This window comes from Globicephala melas, chromosome 12, assembly GCF_963455315.2.
Source record: "Globicephala melas chromosome 12, mGloMel1.2, whole genome shotgun sequence".
In the NCBI taxonomy this organism is placed as follows: Eukaryota; Metazoa; Chordata; class Mammalia; order Artiodactyla; family Delphinidae; genus Globicephala; species Globicephala melas.
Genome location: NC_083325.1, coordinates 67,864,776 through 67,877,433, shown reverse-complemented (window position 1 = coordinate 67,877,433; position 12,658 = coordinate 67,864,776). Strand labels below are relative to the sequence as shown.

Below are 12,658 nucleotides of genomic sequence, written 5' to 3'. Positions count from 1 at the left end.
AAGTTGGCCACTGGAGAACAAAGAAGACCGCATTTCCATGGCAGCAGCTTTGAGGAGCCTCAGAAACCACAACAGTGGAGATAGAGAAGAGCCAGAGGTCATGGAATAACCTTACTGTCAGCCTTACTGTCAGCCATAGGACACAACAGGATATCTGGTAGTTTGCTGCCTACGTGACTCTTCTGATCTTCAAAATATGGGCATGACTCCTTTTTAAGAATTATTATTTTATGGATAAATTTTAGAAAACTGACCATTTTGTTTATTGTTTACCAGTACGAGGATGTCGTCCAGGAAAGATTGTGCAGATGACTGAAGCAGAAGTTCGGGGCTTATGTATCAAGTCTCGGGAGATCTTTCTCAGCCAGCCTATTCTTTTGGAATTGGAAGCGCCACTGAAAATTTGTGGTATGTAAATGGGTAAAGTAGGAAACAGTCTCTTGAATCCTATATTTACATTGAAGATGATTGAGGAAACACCTAAAAATTTTTGTTAAAAAAAGGATTGCTAGGTTTTATTACATTAAATTATAGAAATTGAGACTTTTATAAAATGACAAGTTAGAGACAAGAAGAACATGTTTGCTGTATATACAACAGATTAAGAGATTGCTGTTCACACTATATAAAGCGTTCTTAGAAACAAGAAAAAGGTAATACGATAAAATTTAAGGGGTGGAGGCAGATTGTAGAAGAAATTCAAGTGGCCAGTAAACATAAGATCCTCAGCCTCACCAGTAATCAGTGAAATGCAATTTAAAAATAAATCTGGAACTCTGATCAGATTGAAAAAAAAATGTCAAAAATTGATATCCATTGTTGTCTAGGATCTGGAGAAAGGGCATGCCAGTACACTGGTTAGAAAAAACAGGTATAGAATTTCGGAGGTCAGTATGGCAATATCCGTGGTTTTCTAACTTAGATGTGATCATTTTAATTTATTTTGAAGATTATATAACTTTATACAATTTGTATTTGATCTTTCAAATCTTACAGTGGCTTTTGGCCAAAAACTAAAACTTTAACCTTAGTTAAAGTTAACCTGGGGCTTCCCTGGTGGCGCAGTGGTTGAGCGTCCACCTGCCGATGCAGGGGACATGGGTTCGTGCCCCGGTCCGGGAGGATCCCACATGCCGCGGAGTTGCTGGGCCCGTGAGCCATGGCTGCTGAGCCTGTGCATCTGGAGCCTGTGCTCCGCAACGGGAGAGGCCACAGCAGTGAGAGACCTGTGTACTGCCAAAAAAAAAATTAGTTGAGTGATTGCATTTTTTTTAAACATCTTTATTGGAGTATAATTGCTTTACAATGGTGTGTTAGTTTCTGCTTTATAACAAAGTGAATCAGTTATACATATATGTATATCCCCATATCTCCTCCCTCTTGCATCTGCCTCCCACCCTTCCTATCCCACCCCTGTAGCTGGTCACAAAGCACCGAGCTGATCTCTCTGTGCTGTGCGGCTGCTTCCCACTAGCTATCTGTTTTACATTTGGTAGTAGATATAAGTCCATGCCACTCTCTCACTTCGTCCCAGTTTGATTGCATTGTTAAAGCTAGAAAAACTGTTGGCACAGAAAGCATTTTTCTGTAGTTCACATAACGTGGGAAGTGGTATAAATGCTGTATTACACTGACTTTTGGTTTGATAGTGCAGTTTTTCTTCTAGTAACTGTTAGTATTTGTCACTTAGCTTTTATGAACTTAACCATCAGCTTTTGTTCAATCAAGGATTATTTGCTATATGCAGACCTTTTCATTCCCCTGCATGTTTTTTAGTGATCCACATTCACACCATGTAACCTGCAGATGCATAGTGTGCTCTTTAAATACTTTTTTCCTCTTATGTGGCTTATTAAGTCATGTACTTGGTGTTCCTTTATACAGTGCGTAGCCATTAAGAGATACTAACTAAGTAAATGTTGAATAAATTAATTAGCTTAGAGTATCACCTGTAAGAGGTGGTAGTTGAAATTTTGTGGAAATGAAGCAAATTATGTCATCTTAAAATTAAAGTGAGTCATATTCTCAACAAGATACTCAAATGCTTTAATACAGGAATAATTTGAAGGTAGTAGAAGTTATTTATACTAAATATTTCTAAGTTTTTGCTGTTTGCTCACTACTAGGTATAAAAAAGTGAACCTAAGTTAAACTACCAGATAGTGTAACTGTATTAGCATAACAAATTATCCCAAAACTTTGTGGCTTAACAACATTAATTTATCATCTCATAGTTTCTGTGGGTTAAGAATTCAGGCACAGCTTAGCTGGGTCCTTTGGGTCTGAGTCTCTCACAGCCTGTTAAGGTGTCATCTGTGCCTGCAGTCATCTCAGGGCTCAATTGTGAAAGGATTCAGTTCCTTATGGGCCAATGGACTGAGGACCTCAGTTCCTAATGAGTTGTTGACCAAAGGCCTCCTTTAGTTCTTTACCAGATGTGCTTCTCCATTAGGTGGCTTCATCATCCAGCATGAGAGAAGGCAAGAGAGAGTGCAAGCAAGATGGGAAGTTACAATTTTTTGTAACTTTATCTCAGAAGTGAAAGCCCATCTCACTTTTGCTGTATCCTCTTTGTTAGAAGTAAGTCACTAGCTACGGCCCACATTCAAGAGAAGAGGATTACATAAGGGTATAAACATTGAGAATCATTTCATAGAAGCTGTCTGTGTACCACAGTAACCATAAATTTTCTAAAACTGTTTTTTTCTATTTTTAGGAGATATTCATGGACAGTATACAGATTTACTGCGATTATTTGAATATGGAGGTTTCCCCCCAGAAGCCAACTATCTTTTCTTAGGAGATTATGTGGACAGAGGAAAGCAGTCTTTGGAAACCATTTGTTTGCTGTTGGCCTATAAAATCAAATATCCCGAGAACTTCTTTCTCTTAAGAGGAAACCATGAGTGTGCTAGCATCAATCGCATTTATGGATTCTATGATGAATGTAAGTAAAAATAAAAGCTTATTTCTTATTAAAGGAAAAATTCCTTAATAGTTTTCCATTTCAAAAGAGTTCCTTCAATTCAGAGTTTTTAAAAATGTGGTCTGTCAAACAGAAGCCCAAGAAGAGAGCCTTACATAAAAGAGGAACCTAAAACTGGGAAACATGTTATTAATTAAATTGGTTCCTGGGGATCTCCTTGGTCATGTTGTTTCAGGTTAATTGCAGCTTACTCAGCTGAAAGGCCCTCTTATAATTAGTTTGTATAGTAAAAATATCCAAGTGGAACAGAGGTCACTATAGACAGTAGCCTGTGGTTTTCTAGTCTCCATTAAGGTTTTAACTCTCAACTTTCTTGTGATATGACAGAAACTCTTATTGACCCTGTGTCACAAAGAATATTGAGAAGTTCTATAAAATTATTTAAAAGTTGAAGTTTATTGGAATTTTAATCTGTGCCTGTAAAACTAGAGAGATAAGGATATTGAATACTCTGGATGTCCTTATTTTGTTGTACTCTTTTTCATCAGTAAGAAATCACTGATTCGCTGTTGTGTGGTAGTGTTTCCAAGTGTTAATTACTGAATTACCCTACTACATTTGACTTTGGTGTTTTGGTTTTGTTAGAGTGTGGGAGTGAATGAACATGTTTGGTTAATTAAATTTGGAACCAATTAACAATGATTTTCAAATTGAATTTTGTTTTTTAATGCTGAATTCTCCATTAGAATCGCTTTTTGCTTTTTTCCATCCTTAATTATGGTAGAGTTCTTTTAGAACCCCTATCTTCTTGATTCATGTAATCGTTTATTTGACAAATGTTTGAGGATGTATTATATGCCAGGTACTATTCTAAATACTGGGAATGCAGCAGTGCTCAAGAGAGATGATCTCTATTCTTATGGAGTTTACATTCTAGTGGGAGTGATTTTGTATTTGATTTTACATATTGCATTTTTATTTCTAACGTGTACTGTTAACGGTTTCAGTTGTTTAAATCAGACCAGTAGACAGGAAGTGGATTGTAGTACATCAAGCTGCAACCACTTTTCTAAAGCTACATTAGAAATAGAGGTATATTATTAAAGGATAAAATATGGACTTGAATATCCTCAAGGATAGAAGTGACATCAAATGAAATGTATGTTGAGAGCAGCTTGTAAACACTTTGAGTTATACTTGTTCATTGAGGGGCAGGTTATGGCATAAAAGCATAGGAAATTAGTGCTTTGTGTCTTTTTATCCCTCCGTTGGGTTAGTTGTTGCAAGTTACTGCCAAATTCAGAAAAATCAAGTAACTCCAAAAAGGTGAACGTGCACTTGAGATTGTGCTTGTTGTAGCTCTTTATGCTAGACTCCAGGAAAATTATAGCCTTTGTGTCTCTACTTATACTTACTATGGTGCCAAGTAAAAATTTACTCAGAAGTGAATGCCAGTTAAGCACCTGGAAATTCTCCTTTCTTGGCAGTAAGTTTATGCCGTGTTACCAGTGCACTAGAGTTAAAGCGGACAGTCTCCAGAGGCACCCTTTTCATTTCTGCTTACTTACTTGGCTAGGTATTTAACATTTTGAACGGAAAATTAAACTAATAGTCGATTAGATTGTTTCAAAGTTGCTATATTATAGTGACCTTAAAAGGCAAAAGTGTTTCATAAAACACCTGGCACTATATTTGTAGTCTTTGTAATTTTACTGAAGGTGCTGAATGTTTATTATATTTATTACCTTTTTAAAAGTATACAAGTCACACTCATTATAGAAAAAACAAGTGCTAAATAAACATAAAATTGGAATCATTCATAAGTCTGTTGCTGTTAGATAACTAATGAGAACAGTTTTAGATTTATTCTATTCCTTGTCCTTTTTATAGGCAAACGAAGGTTTAATATTAAATTGTGGAAGACCTTCACTGATTGTTTCAACTGTCTGCCTATAGCTGCCATTGTGGATGAGAAGATCTTCTGTTGTCATGGAGGTAGACTAATAAATTCACCTTATGGGTTTTTCTTCTTTTTCTTCCATTATTTAGAAAAGGCCTATAATAATTGAGATGCTGTGGAAAAACAAAGCAGTGCTTATTTGAAAACTCAAGTGATTAAAACTGTTTGAAACATGGCTAAAATGTCTTTTAATAACTAGAAATTTGTGGTTATTTACATAATGAAAATGCAAATTTAGTACTTGTCTTTAAAGAATTTCACATATGAGGATAAACCAGAGTTTTGCTTGAAAAAATGTCTTTCCTTTGCCTCAGTTTTGACAGAAGGATACCTCTACTATCAGTAAAAATGAGAGGATCATGACCATTTTCCCATCTTTATTAAATACTTTTCATCAGAATCCAAATATAATACTAAATATATTTATGTTATATAAATAAATATATAAATATAACATATATATAATATTAAACTCAATGTTTAATGTTCTCACATGCCAAGAGTTCTAGGTTTTATGTAATATGTCTGCTTTAGTCCTAAAAATAATTTTTTAGTACTATGATAAATTATTCTGTATGACGTGTTAAATAACCTTGAATATATGAAAGTTCATTTGAAAAACTAACATGTGTCTAGCACTTGGCTAGATGCCGTGCAAATATATAGATAGTGTATGATCTGGCTATCTTGAGGCATTTAAAACCTATTGATAAAACATTTTCAAAACAGATAATTGAGTAATGAAAGGAATTTAATTATGTGTATTTGTTGAGACAGTAATTATAGTGAAAAGTCAGGAAAGGTAGAGAATTGTTGGGCAAACATTTATGGAGGCATGGGTTTTGGAGGTGAAAAGGACTTGAGACAGTCTTTCTAGTTGAAGGAATGTGTGAGGACTGGCCTAACTAGAATGTCAAATATATATGGGGAATGATGGGATCAGATTATGGAGGTTTGAACACTGAGCAAAGGAGTTTTTTGAATGGTTTAATAGCCATATTGGGTTTTTGTACAGGGAGATAGTTTAATGAAAATACTATAAGAAAATTAGTTTTTCATCTGTGTGCAGGAAGAATTAAGGTAGAAAAATGCTAAAAGACAGATTGATGAACTTATCTACGCTTGAGGTAATAATTGTTTATTTTCTGATAGGACATAATTTACTATGTTAATTGAAACATTTTACAGTAGATACTAAACATGGAAGAAATTATAGCTCTTGCACATTAGTATAGTTAAGAATAGAAATGTAGTTGGGGCTTCCCTGGTGGCACGGTGGTTGAGAGTCAGCCTGCCGATGCAGGGGACATGGGTTCGTGCCCCGGTCTGGGAAGATCCCACATGCCGTGGAGCGGTTAGGCCCGTGAGCCATGGCCGCTGAGCCTGCGCGTCCGGAGCCTGTGCTCCGCAACGGGAGAGGCCACAACAGTGAGAGGCCCGCGTACCAAAAAAAAAAAAAAAAAAAAAAGAGATATATGTATAACAGATTCACTTTGCTCTACACCTGAAACTAACACAACATTGTAAATCAAGTATACTCCAATAAAAATTTTTTTAAAAAAAAGAATAGACATGTAGCAATATGAATATTGAATATGGAATGTGAGACTTGAATTGTCTACCAAAGAGAAATACTAGGTTACTTAAAAGATTTCTAAGTATTTTCATGTGCTTTTTGTTTATCTTTCTGATCAACAGTTATGCTTTTATGTAAGAAATTGAGCATGTTGGAGTGGGATGTAGGAAGGTCTTAATGGGACATGGTGAGCACTTTAAGTAAACATGTTTAAGTGGTAAGAAGTGGCAAAACTTCTTAGTAGGAAGGATTGGAATTGAGTGCGTACCTATGAAGAGCAGGGAATGATTGGAAAGAAAGAAGAGTGGTAGGATTTTTTTCCCCTTGAAAAATCTTTTGAAATGAAAAGTTTTATTCCTCTGGTAGGGAAAAATGGAGAAGACCTAATGGTAATGTTCTGTTGTATCAAAGTGGGATTCTATTTAATAACCCAATATATTAAAGATAACATTGAAAGGAACACTTGAAGTATCTTTAATTTCACATAGTAAATCTACTTTGATTAAATGCTTTTTATTTGAGTGAAAATTTTTCCAATGTCAGTACTCTGAGTCATCTTTTCATTTATAGGACTGTCACCAGACTTGCAATCCATGGAGCAGATTCGGAGAATTATGAGACCCACTGATGTCCCTGATACAGGTTAAGTATATAGAGAAGTTTAATCAATATTTAATGTAAAATGTTGGCATATTTGAACTTAATTATATTTAATGGAAGTAGGATTGTATTGTGTAATAAATAATAGAGCTTTTTTTATAGTCAATAAACTAACTACAGATTACTTGGAATAATACAAAATATTTCACTTTCCACTAATACTCCAAAGTACAGAAGTTTTAAATTTTATATATAACCATAATATGGTTCTGTCAAACTTACTTTTCACAAAAGTTCTGCTATTGAGTCCCCTTACCTTCCAGTCTTTCTAAATTCCTTTATTCATATCAACATTGGTTATGTTCTTCAAACAGTTGTTAAAAATTAGTCGAAAGTTTTTAAATTAAAATAGTCTTTCTTAACCAAGGTTACAATTACCTTCTTTTACTTTATCTAGTAGTTTTCTGTTATTTTCTGTATCATCCATATTTCAAAGTTTTAGAGCTCTTAAGGCTCGTGAGACAGAAGGCTCTAGAGATGTGTGGTTAATGTTATGAAAATTGTGAACATTTATGTGAAAAAAATATGCAAATTGACTATGCAGATATTGAGAATAACTTTCAGATTTTCAGTAAAGCAAATAAAACAGAAGCAAATAAGTTCCAACTGAGGATAAATTGCTGTGTTGATTAACAAATAAGCCTAATGTAATTTTATAAATAAATGTTAGGTACAGTTGCCACTTACCCTGACTTTTCTGTTGGCTTTTAAAGGATAATTATTCATATTTGAGTACTGGTATATGTACTGATTACGGTGTTCATATCATAAAATACCATGAAGACCTGTGAATTGAATGCAGTTAGTGTGTTGTTTCCTCAGTTCAACTTTTGCTTAAAACATCAGTACCTTTCTGTGTGACATTTTCTGACAACCAGTGTGTGCAGTTTTTCCATACCACAGCCTATTCTCCAAAACCATGTGGGTATCTGGCAGTTCATTTCAATTCTGACACTAACCCCTGAAGTTAGCCCAGACCCCACAGGTTAAGGGCTCCATTCCACAATTCTGCTCCCACTTCAGATGCCAGCCTCAAGTGGGGTCTCCAGGAGAACCACACTTCTGCCTGGCAGACTACAAATTCAGAGGTTCCCACAACCACTTCCTCAGATGCTTTACTTAGACATGTACCAGTTTATTATAAAGGATACAAATTCAGGAACAGCCACATGGAAGAGATACACAGGGCAAAGGTATGGGGAGAGCCCCGTGTTGGTAGGTGAACAGCTTCCACACCCTTTGGCATCAGCGTGTTCACCAACCTGGAAGCTACCCAAATCTAGTTGTTCAGGGGTTTTTATAGAACTTCGTTTCTAGCCCTCCACTCTCACCCCTCCCCAGAGGTGGCGGGTACGGAGTGGGAGGGCTGAAAGTTCTAACTCTCTAACCATGTGTTTGGTCTTTGTGCTGACTGGGTCCCATGGTGAAGTTTCTGGGTCCCTCCCAATCCACCTAGGTCCCCTCATTAGCCTAAACTCAGGTGTGATGAAAAGGAGGCTCCTTATGAACAACAAGACATTTCTATCAGGAAATTCCAAGGGTTTTAGCTTTGTGCCAGGAATGGGAACAAAGACCAAAAGTATTTTTTTATGTCACACTGTCATACTATTAAAAGCATTAACAAAAGCAAAATTGCCCTTTCGCTCAGTTTCTACCAGGCTTTAAAAAAAAACTTACATTATTGAATTAATTGTCCCGTTATCTGTGTAGTCAGACCCACCGTATACCTATTGTATTCATCAGTTCTCAACAAACTAATATCTAAAATGAGGATCGCCTAGAGCGCCATAGGGTCTAGAAATCCTATTATACATTAGGAACATTATATATATATGGAGGGGAAAGGTCTTTTAGCTTACTGATAAGAGAATTATTTATTGGTAATTTTGTAAAGGAGAATTGATTATTCATCAAATAGGGTTGGGCTGGATGGTACTAACTTCATTTCCCACTCTTAAGATCCAAAGACTATAGAAAAGTAAGCATTAAAAAATATTTGTGAACCAGTGCCTGAGTAAATCATGGCTAAACCTCTAAATTGGATTGTTAATAACATGCATCTGGTTGCTTGTTTTCAAGTGTGATTGTACTGTTTTACTCAGTGTACTAAAGTATACTGCAAGTGTAATGATACCACTCAGAATGCTACTCATGACTATAAAGCAACCGTTATAAACAGTTGTATAGGTCCTCTATTATCAATAAGCCACCAACATACTGCATATTGCAGTAAGTTGTCTCATAACTTACTTGAGTGACACGATGTTTTTGTATTGATTATAAAAAGAAAACATGCATTTTTCCAGATTTTGATTATAATTATAGAATATATTTGACCAAACCTAATAGAAACTAGTATTTAAATAATAGGGTATTTATTTAAAATAAGATACAATATAAATATCAAGTGATACCATCTTCAGAGTTTCTGTTGTTGGTATAGTTCAGACATAAATCAGTTTCAAGGATGGCACGTTAGGTTTCTCTTTTTATCATATTTTAATGGGAAGTTTCCGAGATGCTAAAAACAGTCATTTTGAGCTTTCATATTCTCTGTAATCTTTAGAAATTTAATTTATAAATTATGTTTTTTGAGACAATAGCCTAATGATTATATTGCTTATTCATTAGGGATTGGATTATAAACATTGAACCTTGACTCTGAGATTCTTGTCTCAATCCATTAAGATTAAGGAACGCCACATTGTTACTGCTACAGTTATTTGATTTTGTACGCATCTAGGCTGTTGCATTTTCCAGATAATTCCAAAAGCAACTACATTCTAGTTTTATTGTCACATTAAAATTATAGAATAATATTTTGACCTCACTGCTTCTTCTGTGGAAACGGACTGGAAAGTATGAGCATTATAGAGCAGTGTGTGTGTGTATTTAAAGAATCAGCTTCTGATTCTTTAGAGACCAGAAAGAGCTTTTAAACTGAGACCATCCCAATGGATTTTGTATGCTGGTGGATTTCTTAAAACATCATGACAGGAGTTTAGGAAATAATGATAGAAATTAAGCGTGCATTGCCACGATTTCTACAGGGTGTTTTAGATACTTCCCCTATCAAGATAAGCTGTACTGTGACTCAAAATGAAGATCTCCTTTCGTGATAAGCTATATTATGAGGTATATGGATTATCAAAAAAAACTTTAAAGCTGACTCATTCTAAAACAGTCTTCCCTTAGTACCATAGTTCTTAGAAAACTAAATATTACCATCTCAAAATCCACCCTTTCTTAATCTCACTACAACTTGACTTTACCCTCTCTCTTCCCCTCAACCATCAAGATATTGCTTTCATTATGGTCTAGTAATCTAATTGTAAATAGCATAGGTTTTTGTCCTAATCCACTTGTTCATTGTACTTGACACTTAACCATTTCCTACTTCTAGATAATTCTTACCCTTTCAGGAGATCCTACTATTCTAATCTCTTCCTTTTGTTTTGACTATTCCTTCCCAATACTTTTTGCTCATTCCTTCTCTGCCTGCTTATTAAGTGTTTGATTCCTGTTCATTTACTGGTCTTCTTACTTTACATTCCCAAGATGGTCTCAGTCCCTTCTAAGATTTACACTACTATTAGTAAGATGAAGATACTTAGATAAATATTTTTAGCTCTGACCTCTTTTTTTTAAGCCCAAAACATTCTAAAGTCAAGGATCTGATTTTGTTCCTCCATATACTTTATTTAAATCCTCCAGGCCTTTGTAGAAAATGTTTTCTTCCATCAGATTGATCTATAGATCAAATTAGTTCCAATGAAATCTTGATTAGGTCTACAGAATTTGACAGACTGATTCAGAGGTTTATATGTGGAAGAACAAAGGATTAAAAGTAACCAAGACAATCCTGAAGAAAAATATTAAGCAGGGGGTAGGCCTACCAAATAGGAAGATTTATTTAAAAGCTCTAGTGTGTTATTGGCTCAGTGTTAAATAAAGTAGATTAATGGAATAGACTACAGCACCAGAAACAGGATAGTTAGCTCTGTAAGGAAAGGATGAACTATTCAGGAAATGCTACTGGCTCAATTGGTTATCCGTACAGAGAAACTATAGACAAAAGACGGACAACCTTTTCCAATATATGCTTTAGAGTGAGCCATGCACACATGTCTTATCTGTGGAAAGGGTTGGCGAGTACTGCTTTAAGTCGGGCACAGTTGTATTTGCATGGTTACTTTAACAAAAAATGGCTAAGTTTGATAGGCTGGGATACTAGGGGGCAAGTGATTATTACTATTATTAAAGGGTAAGAGGACAGGAGAACAAATGTGATGTAGATATACTTTATTTTATAAATTTTGTTTTGTTTTTTCATTGCTGTGTTTTTATTCTTTAAAGGGTTGCTCTGTGATTTGCTGTGGTCTGACCCAGATAAGGATGTGCAAGGTTGGGGAGAAAATGATCGTGGTGTTTCCTTCACTTTTGGAGCTGATGTAGTCAGTAAATTTCTGAATCGTCATGATTTAGACTTGATTTGTCGAGCTCATCAGGTATGAAATAATAAAACTTGGATGTTTTGATATTTATTAACTTCACCCAGGTGTACTCCTTTTATTTTTGAGGAAATTGAGGTCCAAGAAAGCTAATTATACAAGGAAAGCAGTAGAAGAGGTAAAGCCTATACCTTGATCTCACAATTAACAATCTAATGATTAGTTAACCCTTTCTCACCCTCTAAGGGGAAAGGTTTCAAAGGAATATATTTTTGTAGTGTACTGCAATACTAACAAATTTTTCAGTTCTTGTCTGAAGCTTTCTAGAAATATTTGACCCCATTTTAATATGATAGTTACATATTATAGATAAAAATCAAATGAACTGTGTGGATTTTGATAAGAACAAACCACACTGTAAAGAGACAATTGGGGAAATTCGATTATAGGCTAGGTATTAGATATCAAGGAGTTGTTGTTAATTGTTTTAGCTCTGTGATGATACATATTGCTATGTAAGAAGGATGTCCATATTTTTCAAAATGCCTCCTCAAGTATATAGGGTAAGATGATGTATCTAAGGTTTGTTTTAAAATAACAAAAGTAAGATGCAGACATAGAGAATGGACTTGAGGACACGGGGAGAGGGAAGGGTAAGCTGGGAAGCAATGAGAGAGTGGCATGGACATATATACACTACCAAATGTAAAATAGATAGCTAGTGGGAAGCAGCCACATAGCACAGGGAGATCAGCTCAGTTCTTTGTGTCCATGTAGAGGGGTGGGATAAGGAGGGTGGGAGGAGATAGGGGGATATATGTATATGTGTAGCTGATTCACTTTGTTTTAAAGCAGAAGTTAACACACCATTGTGAAGCAGTTATACTCCAGTAAAGATGTTAAAAAAATAAAATACATCAGCAGAGAAAAGCGGGGGTGGATAAATGAAATAAATGTAGCAAAGTCTTGATAATTATTGAATCAGGTTGGTGAGTAAATGGGAGTTTATTGAACTCTCTCTAGTTTTGTGTATATTTGAATTTTCATTGAAAAAAAATACATGTACAATTTAGGCGTATTTGGGG

General features: G+C 35.3%; 1 protein-coding gene across 2 annotated transcripts in view; it reads left to right on the top strand.

The window, feature by feature from the left end:
• PPP1CB (protein phosphatase 1 catalytic subunit beta) overlaps nucleotides 1–12,658 on the top strand; it is a 37,668-nt gene that overhangs the window by 18,347 nt on the left and 6,663 nt on the right. For both annotated transcript variants that reach the window (XM_030858054.2, XM_030858055.3), the window contains exons 3-7: nucleotides 277–408; nucleotides 2,717–2,947; nucleotides 4,817–4,921; nucleotides 7,033–7,104; nucleotides 11,479–11,630. In XM_030858054.2, coding sequence (XP_030713914.1) covers nucleotides 277–408; nucleotides 2,717–2,947; nucleotides 4,817–4,921; nucleotides 7,033–7,104; nucleotides 11,479–11,630 — 692 coding nt within the window. The remainder of the gene's footprint in view (nucleotides 1–276; nucleotides 409–2,716; nucleotides 2,948–4,816; nucleotides 4,922–7,032; nucleotides 7,105–11,478; nucleotides 11,631–12,658) is intronic.